Source organism: Pocillopora damicornis, chromosome 10 (genome assembly GCF_964200805.1).
Source record: "Pocillopora damicornis chromosome 10, jaPocDami1.2, whole genome shotgun sequence".
NCBI lineage: Eukaryota > Metazoa > Cnidaria > Anthozoa > Scleractinia > Pocilloporidae > Pocillopora > Pocillopora damicornis.
The window spans coordinates 16,904,098-16,925,306 of NC_142679.1; the positions used below are offsets into that span (position 1 = coordinate 16,904,098).

The following is a 21,209-nucleotide window of genomic DNA, read 5'->3' on the forward strand; positions in this document are numbered from 1 at the left end:
CAGGTTTTCCGGACTTGAATTTTTGGTTTGATTACTCAGTTGACATTCCTTCTTTATATCACTAGCATCGGATTTGCTGTTGTAAGATTGGCATTTTTCATCTCGAAGGCAACTCAATCCACAGCTTATTTCGTCAGCATATAATGTCTTGGTGACGTGACCAATTAGCTCAACTCCTTGAAAAACAACACAATTGCGTTCTCATCACTCAGTTTATTTTGGATACTTTCATAATACAGTTTGTGTGTAGTTAATTACCCTGTCTTAAGAGGTCATCTTGACTCTTGATATCGTACAAAGGTGAATATGAAGAAGCCCTGAGAGTTATGAGAGTTGCGCGTAGAAAGTTCCTGTTGTTTTTACCCAATTTTGGGGCGAACTTATATTTTTTTCCAGGGCGAGCTGCTGTGGCCAACAGAATATAAAAGGGGAAGAATGAAAATTTACTAACAATGAGGGGAATTGTAGGAATGTCACAAAGTCTTATTCGGGGGTGGGGGGGGGGAAGGATCAAAATCTGTGTCATCCGATCCCAGTTTTCGCCCATGGCACTTGAAACACTCACATCCCACCGGAGCAAAATATCACTGTGTTGGGAGGTATAACACGTTTACGTGTTACCTTCAATTCGCTCGAAAACCTCGTCCCTGCTCAAGTCAGTGTGCAAAGACGAACTGAAAGCCACAAGAAACAAAGCAACACCACTCAACAGAACGGGACAGAAATGGAAACCAACTAGATGTCCTGTCATCCTGTAATTTGAGAAAGAAAGAAAAACAGATGACAAATGTTACCCTTCTCCCTTCTTAGATGCAACAAATGTTTTTGATTGTGAATTTAGGATTTTGCTAATTACACTTTGTCTGACTCAGCGAAGGAATAGGAGCGCTTTTTAAAGTACCAAGTCATATAAAGGAATCTTCCCTGTTAAGGATTAATTCTTGTCCGCTGGCTTGCACAAGTTACTCACCCGATAGTAAGTAAATACATCGAGTTTCTCACTCACACTCACCTTCCTTTTCTTACTTTTCCTCGACTTTTCTTCTTACGTTTATGCGGTAGTAAAGGTCTTTTGTATATATACTTCTCACTCAAATGTATTTATCGAAGCGGCTGACTATTCAAGATTTATGTTGTTTTCAAAGATAGAGAGCAATCTTCTTCTGAAGCTTAAATTAACCAATTTTCTCCATATTGAATGACTTGGTTACTCCTTGAAACCAGTATATTCTTACCTTCAGTTTCCTTCCACTCCTCTTGTATTTTTGTATCGAAAAACTCTTATATCAACTTTTCATACAATTTTAAGGAACTTTGAGACAATGATTAAAAGAAATAAACAGAAACAGCTTAAGAACCCATACATAAATTATGCATCAGTCAACTCTTCACGAAGTACTGATCACGGCTTGGGGTTAGCGTTTCTTTACATTTGAGTAAAGCGTGAGGGTATTTAGCTAGAAACAAACCTAGATTACTCGGATTGTTTTTATTATGTTGTTATCAAAGTTGGAAAGCAATCTTCTTCTTAAGTTTAAATTAGCCAATTTTTTCCAAATTGAGTGACTTGGTTCCTCCTTGAAACCAGCATATTCTGACCTTCAGTTTCTTTCCACTCCTCTCGTACTTTTCTATTGAAAAAAATCTTTTATCAGCTTTTCATACTATTTTAATGAAACTTGAGACAATGATTAAAAAAAAAATAAAAAGAAACAGCTTGAGAACCCCTTTCGTAAATCAAGCAATAGTCAGCTTTGAACAAAGTGCTGATCACGATTAACATTTCTGATTAACATTTCTTTACATTCGAGTAAAGCGTGGGGTCGTTTAACATTAATAGAAACAACCTCGATCATTCGGATTGTTCTTTTTTTGCGGACCTCTTTTCTCTTGCACAAGGATTTCTATGAGTATCAATTAGTCGCATTCGGGATCGATGACAACTTTTTCCCACCAAACAAAGCAAAATTCGCCTAATAAAAAAGAGCTACAGGATGTAATTTCAACAGAGAGAGATGAAAAGTGACAGAATTCCCTCTCACCTTCTAACTCGTACATTTATGAGTCACAATTTGTAGATATATCTGCTGTACCATACATGTATTTCTGCGTTCCTATTTTTGACTCGTGCACGTTAAAATTGGCAACGGAAGCCAATATGCTAAGAAACATTTGTTTCTTCCGATGCACCAATTATTTTCTCATCTTCTAGCTACCCTACTAATAGTGTTTACTTTCGCTTCCAGACAATTATAATGTAGACACCTGGCAAAGTTGGTAAAGTAAGTGACAAATGACCGACTCCAAGGGATACAGAGAGTTTTGTTGCCCTGGCAGGGCAAGGTAAAGGAATCTTCACTGTTTCCTGTGGTGCTAGTTACTTTAATTTTTATTTTTTTAAAGTGTTTCTCCTACATCCCAACTCGAAAATGACTGAAAAAATAATTTTTATAGGCATGCTGACACACACATTTGCTGCGGTTACACGGTGAGAGTCGAAAGTCAAGCATTTGTTTCCCTGGGGGCCAAGTGAATTTTGTTTATCCTAGAAAGTAAGTGTATTTTGATTCACGACTCGCGACATGTTCAGCCCTCCAATCAAAAGACGTATTTAAGTTGGGCATTGCATCACCTAAGAGTCTAAAGTCAAGTCGTCGTTTCCCCGGGGGCTCAGTGAAGTTTGTTTATTCGAGAAAGTAAGTGTATTTTGATTCACGACTCGCGACATGTTCAGCCCTTCAATCAAAAGACGTATTTAAGTTGGGCATTGCATAAATGTCGCGTTCAGAGCTCTCTACAAGTCAAGAATTATATTATGCTTTAAGCACTCATAAGCTATTTTCCCTTCAAGTTTCAGTCGACTGAAATCCCAATATTAGCAACGTTACGGAAGAAAACATTTCCGTTGTGGCGGACCGGAGTAGGCTATGGAGGGGATCTTTTCATACCGTATGCATGTTTACAATTAGGAGGCTAAAATAGTCGTCATTCTATTCGAGGGGGCTCTCCTATCATATCAAAGGTTTCTGTATCAGAAAGTCCACTGAACTCACACCAGCGAAAATCTCGCTAGGAGGTTGAGACTGGCCATTGCTTGTTTGAAGACCAGTGGTATCTATGTTCTCTCAGTGATGCAATGCCGATGCCTCGATCGCGAGCAGATTTGCTCGATTGTTCATGACAAAATACTGTAAAACAAATAGTAACTAGAGGTCATGTTTGTTCTATGAGTTAATTCTCGAGAGAGGATTGTTCGATCATTTTTCTAGATTTAGATTTAATCCTTACAGGCCCTCGGAAACAAAAGAATTCTAAAACTAATCTGAATGCATCCCCTTACGGAATAAGATTGATAGAAAAACTGATCCGTCAGTTAAATCGTCAAATTCTCACTTGTACTGATCTGTTAATAACGTCTTTCTGATTTACAACTTACATTAACAATTCAGTTGATAAAACCAAATTATTTTGTCATACTCCCCCACCGACACAGCACCACTGTTTCTCTAAAAGCTTACCCCCTTTATACTTCGGACAAAGTTCCTCGTGCTCTCAAAAACTTGAACGATTTGACTTTGAAATGGATGAAATAACAAATTGTAAGATTTAAAAAAACACCTTGCCCTAATATTTTTTTATATTCAGGCGGATATCAGTATATTTACATATTCCGTGACCAAACAGAAGGGAAAGTCTAACTCTTCGAACCTTAATTGTTCTTGGAAATAAATAAAGCAACATAAACTACTACATAGAAAACCGTGTTTATCTCATTGACTCCTTTAGGATCCGGTGTATGTAAAACTAAAACTACATTATAAAAACAGTGGAGCACTGTCGGTAAGCCTACCACAAGGAAGAAGCGAGCGTCAGATATGTGACCTAATTAGATACTTGTTCGCTAAAACGGCTTTACAATCCACAGCTGAGGGTAACGGTGCATTTCTTGTGTTCGTCTCTGTTTTCAGTCTATTCGTTTGAAGAAGTTATTCTCACAGTCAAGGGTTGCTTGGTGTACAGACAGCTCTTAGTTAAACGCAACTAACGAACAAAGACTTTCCAGAAATCGCCGACTGAGTTTACACTCTGAGAGGCGACATCATGACATTCCATGTCGTTGTCGCTATTCAAGTAGACCCTAAGGTGATACTTAAATTGTCAGAAGGCAGGGAAGCTCTATAACCTCTCTTGATCTCCACCATGTCCCCACTTTCCAACATAGTACTTTCCATTTGCTAGTCCCCAACCTTTGCAAATGCTCGCTAACTTGGAATTGTCATCCAACGTCAATCTCAAAAACGAAACACAGGCGTCCGGTTGCTCATTTGTCCGACCGCTGAAGTACTGGACCACAGCTTCACCTGAGTTGTTGAAAGCTGTGACCACATGGAATGTGCGTCCCTGTTTCTTGCGGCAGTGGAATCTCAGCTGAGTGAAGGACAAGTGTCTTCTGAGCTCTTTCATGGCACTTTTCTGCAGAACCATGTGTGACTTACCTATTCCACGGTATGATGTCTCAACTGACACCTTAGAAGAGGGACTTCCGCACTCAACATTTGACACCAGGAGCTAACCTCCTAAAATAAAACAAACCTAAATGATCTGGTTACATCCATGCAAATAGAATTTTGGACACATTAATAATGGTAACAGGACCGAGTGGAGTCCAATTCGGTCTGAAATCATAAGAGTGATTAACAAAATCGTACGATCCCAAAGTGGGAGTCCGATTTGTTAATCAGGAGTATCATTAGAGACCGAATTGGACGACAATAAGTCTTGTTACCAATTAATCAAAACTGTGTTAAAATTTGAGAAAGAAACTAGACATCAGTTTTCATAAAACTAGACATACGTTTTCATAAAAACAAAAAACATAATTTAACTCGGCGAAATGCGAGACAACAGCACACACATGACGCTATCTGTCTACTCAGGCAGGCATGACGCGTTAACTGTCCCTTTACGGTCCTATTACGCTGTCCGATTACAAGTATGACGCGTACACTGTCCTATTAGTGCTAAAATCGGCCGGCTAATGTACCCAATCACGTTTGTGACTTTTGTTATAGTTTTGATTAAAAACATAATACTATTAGCCAAGACCAGAACATTCCAATAACAACTGCTCCAAGTCAAATACACTCCAGTTATAGTTCTCGTTTCAAAAAAAAAATTCATTTTCTTACCACCCTATCTTTAAATGTCACAATAGACCCTCAAAGGGTTTTCACTCCTCTCAAGGTCGTTCCAATACTCATGACCTTGTCTGTGCTTTTAAAAGTGCAAGGCTATGCTGCCCAGTCCAAGTCCAAAACCTCCACCCAAATGCCGCATCTTTGGCAGAGCTCCGAAAGTTCAGTTTCCTCAATAATGGTGCAACTATAGCTGGCCTTGTTAACGAGCTTCCACGTTACCTAGCGGCTGCTGACGGCACAGTTATTGAGGAAGAAGAGGAGAAGGTACAGTGGTGGGCGAGGCGTGCACGCACCCTTCCCAATTGATCTGCTGTTGTCCGGAAGCTACTTCTAGTGCAGCCAAGTTGACAATAACAACCAGAGAAAGAAGATCCAGTTATTCATCATAGTGAACACAAATGCCAATATGACAGTCATCAAATTTGTAGATATTTTCAAATATTTTTTTGTTTGTTAACATCACTGAATGTTAAATAGCATGATCTTTCTTGAAGGTGAATAGCCGATATTTAAAACAGACTCCCATAAACTGATGTAGAATAAGATACACAGGTGGAGAGACTAAAATATCATCTCTGTAGGTATCTAAATGTCAGCGAGTAGAAATTAATATATAAATAAGTAAATGATTCGTATAGATGTGCAAAGATTTACTTTCATCAGTAGTAGAAACTGATTTTTTTGAGTTGATTAATTACTCTGTCTTGTCTGAAGAAGCCCAAGGAGTTATGAGAGTTTCGCATAGAAGTTTTTTGGAGGATTTGTTGTGGCCAACAGAGTATAAAAGAGAGACAGGAGGTGTAGAAAATTGACTACCAAAGAGGGGGGTTGTAAGATTATTACAGAGCTTTGTTTAGGGGAGGGGATCATGTAAAGTTTATCGTGACACAGCCAAGATCGTTCGACGTCAGTAAGTTATTTTATTGATTTGGCGAGTTTTCGCCCATGGCAATTGACAGGTTTATATTCCGTCGGAAAAAAAATATATCACGGTGTCATAACAGAGGTATAACACATTCACGTGTTACCTTCAACTCTCTCGAAAAACTCGTCCCTGCTCACGTCAGTGTGCAAAGACGAACTGAAAGCCACAAGAAACAAAGCAACACCACTCAACAGAATGGGACAGAACTGGAAACTAACTAGATGCCCTCTCATCCTGTAATTTGAGAAAGAAAGAAAAACAGATGACAAATGTCGCGCTTACCCTTTATTGATGTAACAAATAGTTCTGATTGTGAATTTAGGGTTTTGTTAATTACACTTTGTCTGACTCGGTGAAAGAATACGGAGGGTTTTTTAAACTACCAGCTCATAAGGAACCTTCCCTGCTAAGGATTAAAACTTGTCCGATGGCTTGCTAAAGTTACTCAACTCAGTGTAGAAATGACAAACGGTTCAGCTAACTGTCCTTTGGTTCAGTGACTTGACACGAACAGTTCAGAGTAGTGTGAAATGGCTAAAGCTATCGGCAAATGGTTGATAGTAGGCCCCAATGGCTTCGTATCGCATCAATCTACTCACCGAAATGTGAAATGGTTTAGCGTGACGACAATAGGTTTAGTACAAACCGAAATGGTTTTTTCGCCGTAACCGCCAAAAATATAAAGGTAAAATGGACAAGTCAAGCTTGAAATGGAACAGTCTAAGTGGGGTCTTACGTCACAACCTTATAGTGTTTCTAGTTTTTAGACGCCTTCTAGCTGTAGTTTCGCCGTCTTAAAAACAATGGATCGCTTTATTACGTTTCCTAGCTATGATTCTGACTGTCTAGACTTTAAATGTGCCGTTGCGCAAAATGATGCAGTTTATTTGTATTTTTGTCATTCCTTTTCTTCAGTTTCAGATTCTTATTTTATCTTGAGGGAGTACAATGGAGAATTCTTACCATGGTCACACGTAACCATGGCAAGAATTCTCCATTTAAAGTACACCAGTTTTAACTATAAACTATTCGTAACTATGTAGTTTTTAACTAGATAGTTTTTAAAGTTACTACTTTAGTTGTAGTTTCGTCGTCTTTAAACAAGGAATCGCGTTATCACGTTTCCTAACAATAGTTCTGACTGTCTACACTGTAAGTGCGCTTTTGCGTAAAATGATGCATTTTATCTATATTTTTGTCATTTATTTTATCGAGATAGTAAAATTGAGAATTCTTATCATGGCTAGTCGTAAGGCCAGTAAGTATTAAATTAAAAACTAGAAAAATGAACGGACAGATGCTCTCTCGACAATTAGCTAAATACAACAAACATGAGTTATAGCTATTATTCGTTTACAGTATTTTGTCATGAACAATCGAGCAAATCTGCACGCGATCGAGGCATCGGCATTGCATCACTGAGAGAACATAGATACCACTGATCTTTAAACAAGCAATGTCCAGTCTCGACCTCTTAGCGAGATTGTCGCTCGTGTGAGTTTAGTGGGCCTTCTGACACAGAGACCTTCGATATGATAGGAGAACCCCCTTTGTATGGAATGACGACTATTCTAGCCTCCTAATTGTAAACTGCACGCGGTATGAAAAGAGCTCTTGTATAACCTACTCCGGTCCGCCACAACGGCAAAATTTTCTTCCAAGAGGCACATGACGTTGTTGATATCGAGATTTGAGCCGACTAAAAACCTGAAGGAAAAGTAGCTTATGGGTGCTAAAAGCATAGTATCGTTCTTGCCTTTTGTAAAGCTCTGAACACAATAAAAAAAATTATATATATATATAATATATATAATATATATAATATATATAAAATATATAAAATATATAAAATATATAATATGTATATAATATATATATAATATATAATATATATAATATATACAATATATATAATATATAATATATAATATATAATATATATAATATATATATAATATATAATATATATAATATATAATATATATAATATATATAATATATATAATTATATATATATATATATATATATATATATAATGCCCGTTTATTGTGTTTGATATAAACCTATCAATCATTGAAAATTAAAATTTTATCGATAGTGATTGGTTACAGTATAAAAACTCGTATCATGTCTAAAAAGGGAAAAAAAAACCCTCCCCCAATCCCTGAGGGGTTGAAGGTCAATATCTGTATGATTACTTTTTTATTTTCTTGGAGGTTTCCCATGCAACTAGCTAGCCTCGACTTCTTGTGCTAAGCATAGTTTTTCTCAATAGCTTCCCACCATATAAAACAGGTCGTTGAAATTTTCTCGAGTCAGTCGTGAATTGTTTTCGAACTGCAAAGTGTTCTTTTCTTTTGCTCTGGAATTTTTAGTATTCACGCGCGACGCTCGTGATCCGATCAACTGGCCAATCATGTTTAGAATTCTTGAACTGAACACTGAGGTTGACGTGGTCACTAGTTCAACCTCTATTTAGAAGGAAGCAGTTGTGAAAATTTAATCGTTATGTACCTCTCAACTCAAATAGGTTTTTTGATTGGATGGTTGAATATGTCACGCGCCGTGAATCAAAATACACTAACTTTTTAGGTAGAACAAAATTCACTAAGCCCCCGAAAAAACAACAACTTTAACTTTCGACTCTCGCGTGCTAAGGTCGTTCACCATGAAACCGCAGCAAATGTGTGTGCCAGCCTACGTACCAAAAGTAATTTTTGGCAGTCATATTCGGTTTGGGATGTATGAGAAAATATTTTCAAACTGGCCCCACGGGAAACAGTGAGGATTGCTTTCCCTTGCCCCGAAATGGAAACAAAAACAATTCTTATAACCCGATGAAGGTAACGGTGCATTTTCTTTATTTTGCTTTATTCGTATGTTACTGTTATTCGCACAGTCCTGGGTTGCCTGGTGTACAGACAGCTCTGAGTTAAACGCAACTAACGAACAAATGCTCTCCAGAAATCGCCGATTGTGTTAACGGTCTGAGAGGCAACATCATCGCATTGCATTACGTTGAGGTCACCAACGTTATTCAAGTGGACCCTAAGGTGATACGCATTTACTTTGAATGCGGGATACCAGTATAGCCTGTTTTGATCTTCACCATGTCCCCACTTTCCAACTAAGTACTCTCCACTTACTAGTCCCCAATCTTTGCAAATGTCAGCTAACTTGGAATTGTCATCCCACTTCAATCTCACAAACGAACCACAGGCATCCGGTTGCTCATCTGTCTGACCGCTTAAGTACTGGACCACAGCTTCACCTGAGCTGTTGGAAGTGGTGACCACGTGGAATGTGCGTCCCTGTTTCTTGTGGCAGTGGAATCTCAGCTGAGTGAAGGACAAGTGTCTTCTGAGCTCTTTCATGGCACTTTTCTGCAGAACCATGTGTGACTTACCTACCCCACGGTATGATGTCTCAACTGACACCTTAGAAGAGGGGCTGCCGAACTCAACATTTGACACCAGAAGCCAACCTCCTAAAATAAAAGAAGCCTAAATGATCTGGTGACATCTATGTAAATAGAACTTTAGACATATTAATAGTGGCAACAGAACCGAGCGGAGTCCAATTCGGTCTGAAATCATACGAGTGATTATCAAAATCGTAGGACCGCAAAGCGGGAGACCGAATTGTTAATCACGAGTATCATTAGAGACAGAATTGGACGACAAGAAGTCCTGTTACCAATTAATCAAAACTGTGTTAAAATTTCAGAAAGAAACTAGACATCAGTTTTCATAAAACTAGACCTACGTTTTCATAAAAATAAAAAAACAACAGTTAACTCGGCGAAATGCAAGACAACAGCGCACACATGACGCTATCTGTCTACTCAGCCAGGCATGACGTGTTAACTGTCCCCTTAACTGTCCTATTACATTGTCCAATTACAAGCATCACACGTACACTTTCCTATTAGTGCTCAAATCGGCCGTCTGGTGATAACAAATCACGTTCGAGAATTTTGCCATTGTTTTGATTAAAAACATAATACGAATAGCCAAGACCAGAACGTTCCAATAACAACTGCACCAAGTCAAACATACTCCGGTTGAAGTCCTCGTGTCTCCAAAAAAATTCCATTCTCTTACCACCATATCTTGACATGTCACAATAGACCTTCAAAGGGTTTCCACTCTTCTCTGGGTCGATCCAATACTCCCCGTCTCCTTTGGAGTATCCAGAGTCCAGAATTTCCTTACAGGAGAAGGCCGGATGAGCAGAATCCCAGCCTCGTTTATCTACATCGGAAGAGGGAAGAATAATCATTTGGAACGATGAGAGGATCAAAGTAAGAAACAAAACACGCCACAGAGGTCTTATTCCATAAGTAATTCCTTTCGCGTAATTATTAGATAGCTCATGATTTTGGAAATCTTTGTAGGATCCATAGCATCTTTCAATTCAAACTAAGAAAATGGAAAACCTATCATTATAAGGAAAAGGAAGAGATTTTAAACTTCATATTCTCTCAGGAAAGGTTATACATGCCATGTTATACATACGCTGACCAGAAGTTAGAAATAGGTCACCACTTTTCGCTTGGAAAGAGGGGGTGGGAGGGGTGGGAGGGGGCATCTCATGGTTTTCAAAGGAAACGGAGGGGGGATCAGTCGTCGCTAACAGAGTTTAAAGGTGGGACTAAAGAAAATTGGCGGCCAATGAGGTAGATCGATAGAACAATTCGGAACGTTATGGAAGGATCAGGAAAACTTTATTGTGACAACCAAAATACTCCGACCCTTCATACCCCCCCTCCCACCTCCACACCTCCTCTAACTTTTTCATAATGTTAAGCACTTTACTCAACAGTACCTCTTCCATAATAAGTAGAATGTGGGTTACGCCTCAGGTTTTCCGGACTTGATTTTTCGGTTTGGTTACTCAGTTGACATTCCTTCTTTGCATCATTAGCATCAGATTTGCTGTTGTAGGATTGGCATTTTTCATCTTGAAGGCATGCAAATCCACAGTTTATTTCGTCAGTGTATAATGTCTTGGTGATATGACAAATTAGCTCAAATCCTAGAAAAAAACACAATCGTGTTTTATCTTATCATCACACAGTTTACTTTCGATACTTTCATGATACAGTTTGTGTGTTGTAGTTTACCTTATCTTAAGAGGTCATCTTGATTCGTGATAGTGCACAAAGGTAAATATGAAGTAGCCCTTGGAGTTATGAGAGTTGAGCGTACAAAGTTTCTGCTGTTTTTACCCGATTTTGAGGCAATCTCATATTTTTTTTCATGGGGGATCTGTTGTGGCAGAGTATAAAAGGGGAAGTATTGAAAATTGTCTGCCAATGAGGAGGATCGTAAGATTATTCCAGAGCCTTATTGGGGGCGGGGGGGGGGGAGGGAATGTAAAGTTTATCATGACACAGCCAAAATGTGTCATCCGATCCGACTTTTCGCCCATGACACTTGAAATATTCACATCCCGTCGGAAAAAAATCTCTATGTCGGGAGGTATAAAACATTCACATGTTACCTTCGGTTCTCTCGAAAACCTCGTCCCTGCTCAAGTCAGTTCTAGCAGACGAACTGAAAGTCACAAGATACAAAGCAATACCACTCAACAGAACGCGACAGAAATGGAAACCAACTAGATGCCCTCTCATCCTGTAATTTAAGAAAGAAACAAAAACAGATGACAAATGTCGCCTTTTTCCCTTTTTTGATGCAAGAAATATTTTTGTGACCTTAGGGTTTTGTTAATTACAATTTTGCCGTCTGACTTGGCGATAGAATGCGAGGGCTTTTTAAACTACCAAGTTATATAAAACTATCTTTCCTGCTAAGGACTAAAACTTGTCCGCTGGCTTGCACAAGTTACTCACCCGATAGTAAGTAAATACATCGAGTTTCTCACTCACACTCACCTTCCTTTTGTTACTTTTCCTCGACTTTTCTTCTCACGTTTATGCGGTAATAAAGGTCTTAAAGTTTAAATTAACCAATTTCTCCAAATTGAATGACTTGGTTACTCCTTGAAACCAGTATATTCTTACCTTCAGTTTCCTTCCACTCCTCTCGTATTTTTGTATTGAAAAACTCTAAGATCAACTTTTCATACAATTTTAATGACGCTTGAGACAATAATTAAAAGAAATAAATAGAAACAGCTCGAGAACCGATACATAAATTATGCATCAGTCAACTTTGCACGAAGTACTGATCACGACTTGGGGTTAGCGTTTCTTTACATTGAGTAAAGCATGGGGACATTTAACTTAAATGGAAGAAAACCTAAATTATTCGAATTTTTTCGGTTAGCCGGATTTCTTTTCTTCTGTACCCGGTTTTTTATGAGTATCAATTAGTCGCATTCAGGATACAAACAACTTTTTCCCACCAAAAAAGCTAAATTCGCCCAATGAAAAAGAGCTACAGGATGTAAGGTTAAAAGTTTTCTTCAGAGATGAAACTGACAAAATTCCTTCTCATATTCTAACTCGTACATTTATGAGTCACAGTGTGTTGGTATATCTGTTGTACTATACATGTTTTTGTGTGTTCCTGTTTTGCACCCGTGTTAGTTAAATCTAATAACCGAAGCCAATATGCTAAGAAATATATATTTCTTTCGATGCTCTAATTATTTCCTCACCTTTTGTACTTTAGCTACCCTACTAATGGTGTTTACTTTCGCTTACAGACAGTTCTAATACAGACACCTGGCAATGTTGATAAATTAAGCGACTAACTGATTCCAAAGGAAACAATGAGTTTTGTTTCCACTGCGGGTCAAGGGAAAGCAATTCTCACTGTTTCCCGTGGGGCCAGTCACTTTGATTTTAATTTTCAAAAGTGTTTTGTTATACCTCCCAACTCGAAAATGACTAAAAAATTATTTTGTTTTCGCAGGCTGGCACTCACATTTGCTGCAGTTTCACAGTGCACGACCTTATCACGTGAGAGTCGAAAGTTTAAGTTCTTGTTTCCCTCAGGGCTAAGTGAATTTTGTTCACTTAGAAAGTTGGTGTATTTTGATTCCCGGCCCGCGATATGTTCTCCTCAAATCAGAAAACTTATTTGAGTTGGGAGGTACATAACGATTAAATTTTCACAACTGCTTTCTTCTTAATATAAGGTCGATCTAGTGCTAAGGAAATTGACCACGTCAACCTCAAGATCAAGTTCAAGGATCTAAACATGATTGGCTAGTTGGTCGAATCACGTGCGTCGCGCGTGAATACAAACATTCCAGTGGAAGAAGAAAAGAACGCTTTGCTGTTCGGAAAAAAATTCACGAAAAGTCAAAAAAATTTCAACGCAATATTTGATGTGGCGGAAAAATATTAAGAAAAACCATGCCTAGCACGAAAGGTCGAAGCTAGCTGGGAATCGTGGACGAAAAAAAAGTAATTATACAGACATTGACCTTTCTGGCTTGTTCTTGTGCCTTACAGCAAATAAATCCTTTTCTTCCAAGAATTTGATTCAAACGAAAGAAAAGTGAACAGTGAGGAAACAAGTCGAAAAACTTGGTTTGCCTCAGATTAATTTTCCAGAAAGTTTACTGAAGAGCCGTCATTTACAGCGTCACTTAGTATTCCTGGCTCGAGTCTTAATTAACACATCGAACTGGCCAGAACTTAAATCTATACTCGCCCCAGTCCCAATGTATACCCCACGGTATCCATTCAACAGATGAGCGAACGAACGAGGCTAAACTTCAGAATACCCCGCAACTCATTTCCGCCTCTTCGATCTTCGACAAGGATGATGTTTTAGAAGCTGTCTTGATAGCTTCATTTACGAGATCTTCTGTGGGGAAGACTTTACTAACCAGGCCTAATAAAAAATAGGAAAACTGTCTAATTCTGCAATTTGAATTTGAATCTGGGTAAAGAAACATCTCAAGAATGAGTGTGCACCAGTTTTATCACAGGAGGGTATGCCCCAAGTTCACAGTTTAGTCCTTTAACCTAGCTGAACAATTTGAAGTAACGCGGCCTCAACTACGACTTTTTGAAAAAAGTATATAGAGCAAATCTACTCGAATCAACACGAAGAGAAAGGTTGGTGCAAATAACTTTTTCCGAGAGCTTTTAATAAGAGAGGAGTACTGAACACATGCAAGTTTACGTAAACTCTAAAAAACGTCTTCGGAAGTGAACGGTTCCTTCGCGGAAATACTAACAAATAGAAGGGAAAAATCTTACACAAGTGTTTAGCATAAAACAGTGTGTCTCCGTTGCAGTCCTTAGTGATGTGGAAGTATTGTATACATTTCTCAATAATTTGTGTGAGAATTTCCTGGTGCCACCGGGAAGACTTACGATGCTAAGTACCTTCCTCCTTGACCCTTTAACCCCCAAGATCTGATTGTTAATTCTTCCCTCTAGCTGCTACACATTTCCTTTTTAATTAGTTATGAGAATTTGATGCTAGATCAATAACAACTTTGAACTGATAAGTTTAAATATTCTCATTACCCGTTTGCTGGATGATGTATATTATTACAGGGAGAAGTTGCATGTTGATCGATTTTGTAAGGTAAAGAGGTAATGATGAACAACTGGTCAAAAATAGGAGCTAAGTTGGAAGGAGCATGGACCTGATTTCTGTGCATCTTCTGCTGAAATAGGATCTCCTGTTAGTACCATTTCCATTGCCAGGGACTTCCCAACAGCTCTTGGAAGTCGCTGTGTACCACCGGCACCTAAAAAAATGAAAGCAATCTTCGAGTTTGTTGCAGCTTTTTAGCACAAACTTGAATTTAAACTTGACACAGTTAACCCTTCAACTCCCAGATCAAATTTGTAATTCTACTTATTGTCAACCATACAATTCTTATAACTTTAGTTTAAAGAATTTATTGTTGGATCAACTAATTATTCCCAAATTGAAATTTTTCTTTATTCTCACCACTTATCTGGTTAATATTGTATTGATAGTGTAAAGAGAAATTCTGTCTTGGTCACTCATGGGAGTTAAAAGGTTAAAGAACATAAAAGCAGCAATATAAGAGAGTCTAGAATTAAAAAAATATCCATTTCATAAAAAAACCATCTTACTCCTATGATCTTTCCTGATTACAAGTCTTTACTTCCCCAAATCACATCACTTTTTTTTTAAGTTATAGCAAATTTTAACTCTGACCCCAAAGAGTGATTAGCATCTAGTTTCTCCTTACAATATCACCCCTGAATCACACATTAAAGTCATGAGAATAAAGGAAGGGCTCTTGATTGTTAAACAAATTCTCCTTGTCAGCACATTAGGAAACGTATGGAGAAAAGTATGGAGAACTTGCAGACTGACGTTTGGGTGTAAAGGGCTAATGACTAATACTCTTAAGAATTATAAAATAAAATCTTGGAAAGGAGAAGACATCATTTTCATTTTCTTCATCTGCTATCCTGTAGCTTACTTCTACTCGCTAATTGTTTAATCAAGGTCAGTGGAATATATTTTCTTACAGTGCAAACTCATAAAGTTGTTTTTATGGGTGATTTACAGGTGTGCCACACCTGGAATAGTTTCAAGCAAAATCTCTGGTTGACCAAACTTAACTTAACAAAATTGTAGGACCGCAAGGCGGGAGTCCGATTTGTTAATCACGAGTTTGATTTTAGACAGAATTGGGCGACAAGAAGGCCTGTTACCAATTAATCAAAACTATGACGAGATTTGGGAAAGAAACTAGACATTGGTTATACGTTTTCAGAATAACCAAAAACAACAGTTTACTCAGCGAAATGTGAGACAACAGCGCGCGCACATGACGCGTTCTGTCCCCTCATACAGGCATGACATGTTAAAGGTCCATTTCACTGTCCTATTACACTGTCCAATTACAAGTGTGACGCGTATACTGTCTTGTTATGCTCAAATCGGCCGGCTGGTGATAACCAATCGCGTTGGAGAATTTTGTTACAGTTTCGATTAAAAAACATAATAAGGATCTTGGTAGAGAAAGCACGAGACCAGAATGTTCCAATAGAAACTGCTAGAAAAAAAACTCATTCTCTTATTACCATACCTTGACAAATCACAATAGACCCTCAAAGGGTTTCCACTCTTCTCGGGGTCGATCCAATACTCCCCGTCTCCTTTGGAGTGTCCAGAGTCCAGAATTTCCTTACAGGAGGAGGCGGGATGAGCAGAAATATAAACTTTATATTCTCTGAAAAGCGCTTAGTAGAAGTAAGGAATACGTCACCATTTTTCGCTAGGAAAAAGGGGGCGGGAGGGGTAGGAGGGTCTTGCGGGGGGAGGGGGGTATCCTGGTTTTCAATGGGAACAGAGAGGGGATCAGTCGTCGCTGACGGAGTTTAAAGGTGGGACTAAAGAAAATTGGCTAACTCGATTTATTGTGACAACCAAAATGCTCCGACTTTTCCCTCCCCCTCTTCTCCCCCTCTGCCCAGGTGATAAAAATATGACTTGTTCCTAAAGTTAAGCACCTTAATTAACGATACTTCTTCCATAATAAGTAGAACTTGGGTTATGCCTCAAGTTTTCTGGACTTGATTTTTTAGTTTGGTTACTCAGTTGACATTCCTTCTTTGCATCATTAGCATCGGATTTGCTGTTGTAAGATTGGCATTTTTCATCTTGAAGGCATCTCAATACAAAGGTCATTTCGTCAGCGTATAATGTCTTGGTGATATGACCAATTAGCTCAAATCCTGGAAAAACAACATAGTCGTGTTTCATTTTCTTATTATACAATTTACTTTGGATACTTTCATAATACGGTTTGTGTGTAGTTGTTTACCCTGTTTTAAGAGGTCATCATATGAAGAAGCCCTGGGAGTTATGAGAGTTGGGCGTAGAGATTTTTAGGATGATTTGTTGTGGCTAACAGAGTATAAAGAGAGTCAACACCTCAGTGTGCAAAGACAAACTAAAACCCACAAGAAATACAGCAACACCACTCAACAGAACGGGACAGAACTTGAAACGAACTAGATGCCCTCTCATCCTGTAATTTGAGAAAGAAAGAAAAACAGATGACAAATGTCGCGCTTTCCCTTTATCGATGTAACAAATAGTTCTGATTGTGAATTTAGGGTTTTGTTAATTACACTTTGTCTGATTCGGCAAAAGAATACGGAGGGCTTTTCAAACTACCAGCTCATATAAAGGAACCTTCCCTGCTAAGGATTAAAACTTGGCTTGCAAAAGTTACTCAACTCAGTGTCGAAATGACAAACGGTTCAGCTAACTGTACTTTGGTTCAGTGACTTGACACAAACAGTTCAGAGTAGTGTGAAATGGCTCAAGCTATCGGTAAATGGTTGATAGTAGGCCGCAATGGCTCAGTATCGCATCAATCTACTCACCGTAAAGTGAAATGGTTTAGCGTGACGACAATAAGTTTAGTAGAAACCGAAATGGTTTAGTGTTACAGCAGTTGGTTTTCGCCGTAACCGCCAAAAATACAAAAGTGAAATGGACAAGTCAAGCTTGAAATGGAACAGTCTATGTGGGGTCCTACGTCACAACCCTATAGTTTTTATAGCTTTTAGAGGCTTTCTAGCTGTAGTTTCGCCGCCTTAAAACAATGAATCGCTTTATTACGTTTCCTAGCTATGGTTCTGACTGTCTAGACTGTAAGTGCGCTGTCGCGTAAAATGATGCATTTTATCTGCATTTTTGTCATTTATTTTATCGAGGTAGTAAAATTGAGAATTCTTACCATGGCTAGGCGTAAGACCAGTAAGGATTAAATTAAAAACTAGAAAAATTAACGGACAAATCCTCTCTCGACAATTAGCTGAATACAACAAACATGAGTTATAGCTATTATTCGTTTACAGTATTTTGTCATGAACAATCGAGCAAATCTGCACGCAAGGCATCGGCATTGCATCACTGAGAGAACATAGACACCACTGATCTTTAAACAAGCAATGTCCAGTCTCGACCTCTTAGCGAGATTGTCGCTCGTGTGAGTTTTAGTGGACCTTCTGACACAGAGACCCTCGATATGATAGGAGAACCCGCTCTATATGGAATGACGACTATTCTAGCCTCCTAATTGTAAACTGCATGCGGTATGAAAAGAGCTCTTATGTAACCTACTCCGGTCCGCCACAACGACAACGTTTTCTTCCAAGAGGCACATGACCTTGCTGGTATCGAGATTTGAGTCGACTGAAAACCTGGAGGAAAAGGAGCTTATGGGTACTAAAAGCATAGTATCGTTCTTAACTTGTGTGAAGCTCTGAACACAATAAAAAAAAAGTATATATATATATATATATATATATATATATATATATATATATATATATATATATTGTGCCCGGTTATTGTTTGATATAAACCTCTCAATCATTGAAAATTAAAATTTCTTCGATAGTGATTGGCTACAGTATAAAAACTCGTGTCATGTCTAAAAAGTGGAAAAAAATCCTCCCCCCAATCCCTGAGGGGTTGAAGGTCAATATCTGTATGATTACTTTTTTATTGTCTGGGAGGTTTCCCATGCAGCTAGCTAGCCTCGACTTCTTGTGCAAAGCATAGTTTTTCTCAATAGCTTCCCACCATATCAAACAGGTCGTTGAAATTTTCTCGAGTCAGTCGTGAATTGTTTTCGAACTGCAAAGTGTTCTTTTCTCTTGCTCTGGAATTTTTAGTATTCACGCGCGACGCTCGCGATCCGATCAACTAGCCAATCATGTTTAGAATTCTTGAACTTAACACTGAGGTTGACGTGGTCACTAGTTCAACCTTTATTTAGAAGGAAGCAGTTGTGAAAATTTAATAGTTATGTACATCTCAACTCAAATACGTTTTTTGATTGGATGGTTGAATATGTCACGCGCCGTGAATCAAAATACACTAACTTTCTAGGGTGAACAAACTTCCCTAAGCCCCCGAAAAAACAACAACTTTAACTTTCGACTCTCGCGTGCTAAGGTCGTTCACTGTGAAACCGCAGCAAATGTGGGTGCCTGCCTACGTACCAAAAGTAATTTTTGGCATTCATATTCGAGTTGGGATGTATGAGAAAATATTTTCAAACTGGCCCGACCGGAAACAGTGAGGATTGCTTTCCCTTGCCCCGAAATGGAAACAAAAACAATTCTTATAACTTGATGAAGGTAACGGTGCATTTGTCTTTATTTTGCTTTATTCGTTTTTACTGTTATTCGCACAGTCCAGGGTTGCTTGGTGTACAGACAGCTCTGAGTTAAACGCAACTAACGAAAAAATACTCTCCAGAAATCGCCGATTGTGTTGACGGTCTGATAGGCGACATCATCGCATTGCATTACGTTGAGGTCACCAACGTTATTCAAGTGGACCCTAAGGTGATACGCATCTACTTTGAACGCGGGATACCAGTATAGCCTGTTTTGATCTTCACCATGTCCCCACTTTCCAACTAAGTACTCTCCACTTACTAGTCCCCAATCTTTGCAAATGTCAGCTAACTTGGAATTGTCATCCCACTTCAATCTCACAAACGAACCACAGGCATTCGGTTGCTCATCTGTCTCACCGCTGAAGTACTGGACCACAGCTTCACCTGAGCTGTTGGAAGTGGTGACCACGTGGAATGTGCGTCCCTGTTTCTTGTGGCAGTGGAATCTCAGCTGAGTGAAGGACAAGTGTCTTCTGAGCTCTTTCATGGCACTTTTCAGCAGAACCATGTGTGACTTACCTATCCCACGGTATGATGTCTCAACTGACATCTTAGAAGAGGGGCTGCCGAACTCAACATTTGACACCAGAAGCCAACCTCCTAAAATAAAACAAACCTAAATGATCTGGTTACATCTGGTTACATTTTGGACATATTAATAGTGGTAGCAGAACCGAGCGGAGTCCAATTCGGTCTGAAATCATACGAGTGATTATCAAAATCGTAGGACCGCAAAGCGGGAGACCGAATTGTTAATCACGAGTATCATTACTGACAGAATTGGACGACAGTCCAAAGTCCTGTTACCAATTAATCAAAACTGTGTTAAAATTTCAGAAAGAAACTAGACATCAGTTTTCATAAAACTAGACATACGTTTTCATAAAAACAAAAAAAAAAACAGTTAACTCGGCGAAATGCGAGACAACAGCGCACACGTGACGCTATCCGTCTACTCAGGCAGGCATGACGTGTTAACTGTCTTCTTAACTGTCCCATTATATTGTCCAATTACAAGCATCACACGTACACTGTCCTTTTAGTGCTCAAATCGGCCGTCTGGTGTTAACAAATCACGTTCGAGAATTTTGCCATTGTTTTGATTAAAAACATAATACGAATAGCCAAGACCAGAACGTTCCAATAACAACTGCACCAAGTCAAACATACTCCGGTTGAAGTCCTCGTGTCTCAAAAAAAAATCCATTCTCTTACCACCATATCTTGACATGTCACAATAGACCTTCAAAGGGTTTCCACTCTTCTCTGGGTCGATCCAATACTCCCCGTCTCCTTTGGAGTGTCCAGAGTCCAGAATTTCCTTACAGGAGAAAGCCGGATGAGCAGAATCCCAACCTCGTTTACCTGCATCGGAAAAGGGAAGAATAATCATTTGGAACGATGAGAGGATCAAAGTAAGAAACAAAACACGCCACAGAGGTCTTATTCCATAAGTTGTTACTTTTGCGTAATTATTAGATAGCTCTTGATTTTGGAAATCTTTGTAGGATCCATAGCATCTTTCAATTCAAACTAAGAAAATGGAAAACCTATCATTATAAGGAAAAGGAAGAGATTTTAAACTTCATATTCTCTCAGGAAAGGTTATACATGCTATGTTATACATACGCTGACCAGAAGTAAGAAATAGGTCACCACTTTTCGCTTGGAAAGAGGGGGTGTGAGGGGTGTGAGGGGTGGGAGGGGGCATCTCATGGTTTTCAAAGGAAACGGAGAGGGGATCAGTCGTCGCTAACAGAGTTTAAAGGTGGGACTAAAGAAAATTGGCGGCCAATGAGGAAGATCGATAGAATAATTCGGAACGTTATGGAAGGATCAAGAAAACTTTATAGTGACAACCAAAACACTCCGACCCTTCATACCCCCCCTCCCACCTCCACTAACTTTTCCATGATCCTCGCAGTAATTTGCACTACTTAGGCAGTAGTGAAATAAGGCCTGA

The 21,209-nt window shown here is 38.9% G+C and overlaps 2 protein-coding genes across 2 annotated transcripts; both read right to left on the reverse strand.

Moving 5' to 3' along the window:
* Nucleotides 1-8,983: 8,983 nt before the first annotated feature.
* On the reverse strand, nt 8,984-12,358 carry LOC149039143 (uncharacterized). Its single transcript, XM_089185760.1, has 5 exons — nt 12,345-12,358; nt 11,630-11,682; nt 10,952-11,161; nt 10,228-10,377; nt 8,984-9,611 (listed from the first exon to the last, which is right to left on the reverse strand). The coding sequence occupies exons 1-5, from the start codon at nt 12,356-12,358 to the stop codon at nt 9,067-9,069; spliced, it is 972 nt and encodes a 323-aa protein (XP_089041886.1). The 3' UTR covers nt 8,984-9,066.
* A 1,458-nt stretch (nt 12,359-13,816) lies between these two features.
* LOC149039144 (enoyl-CoA hydratase, mitochondrial-like) lies at nt 13,817-19,796 on the reverse strand. The gene is made up of 4 exons (XM_089185761.1): nt 19,766-19,796; nt 15,618-15,659; nt 14,702-14,806; nt 13,817-13,935 (listed from the first exon to the last, which is right to left on the reverse strand). Exons 1-4 carry the CDS (start codon nt 19,794-19,796, stop codon nt 13,817-13,819), a joined length of 297 nt encoding a protein of 98 aa, XP_089041887.1.
* Nucleotides 19,797-21,209: the final 1,413 nt, after the last annotated feature.

What these genes read in the sequence shown, in the direction of transcription:
- LOC149039143 (XM_089185760.1), bottom strand. An exon ending in TTCTACTTATTATGGAAGAG is followed by an intron (nt 10,378 to 10,951) that starts GTACTGTTGAGT and finishes CTTCCGATGTAG; the next exon opens with ATAAACGAGGCTGGGATTCT. An exon ending in TGACATGTCAAGATATGGTG is followed by an intron (nt 9,612 to 10,227) that starts GTAAGAGAATGG and finishes CTTTTATTTTAG; the next exon opens with GAGGTTGGCTTCTGGTGTCA.
- LOC149039144 (XM_089185761.1), bottom strand. Translation starts at nt 19,796, where the DNA reads ATGTCAGTTGAGACATCATACCGTGGGATAG. An exon ending in GACATCATACCGTGGGATAG is followed by an intron (nt 15,660 to 19,765) that starts GTAAGTCACACA and finishes AATTTTGTTAAG; the next exon opens with TTAAGTTTGGTCAACCAGAG. An exon ending in TTTGCTTGAAACTATTCCAG is followed by an intron (nt 14,807 to 15,617) that starts GTGTGGCACACC and finishes TCATTTTTTTAG; the next exon opens with GTGCCGGTGGTACACAGCGA.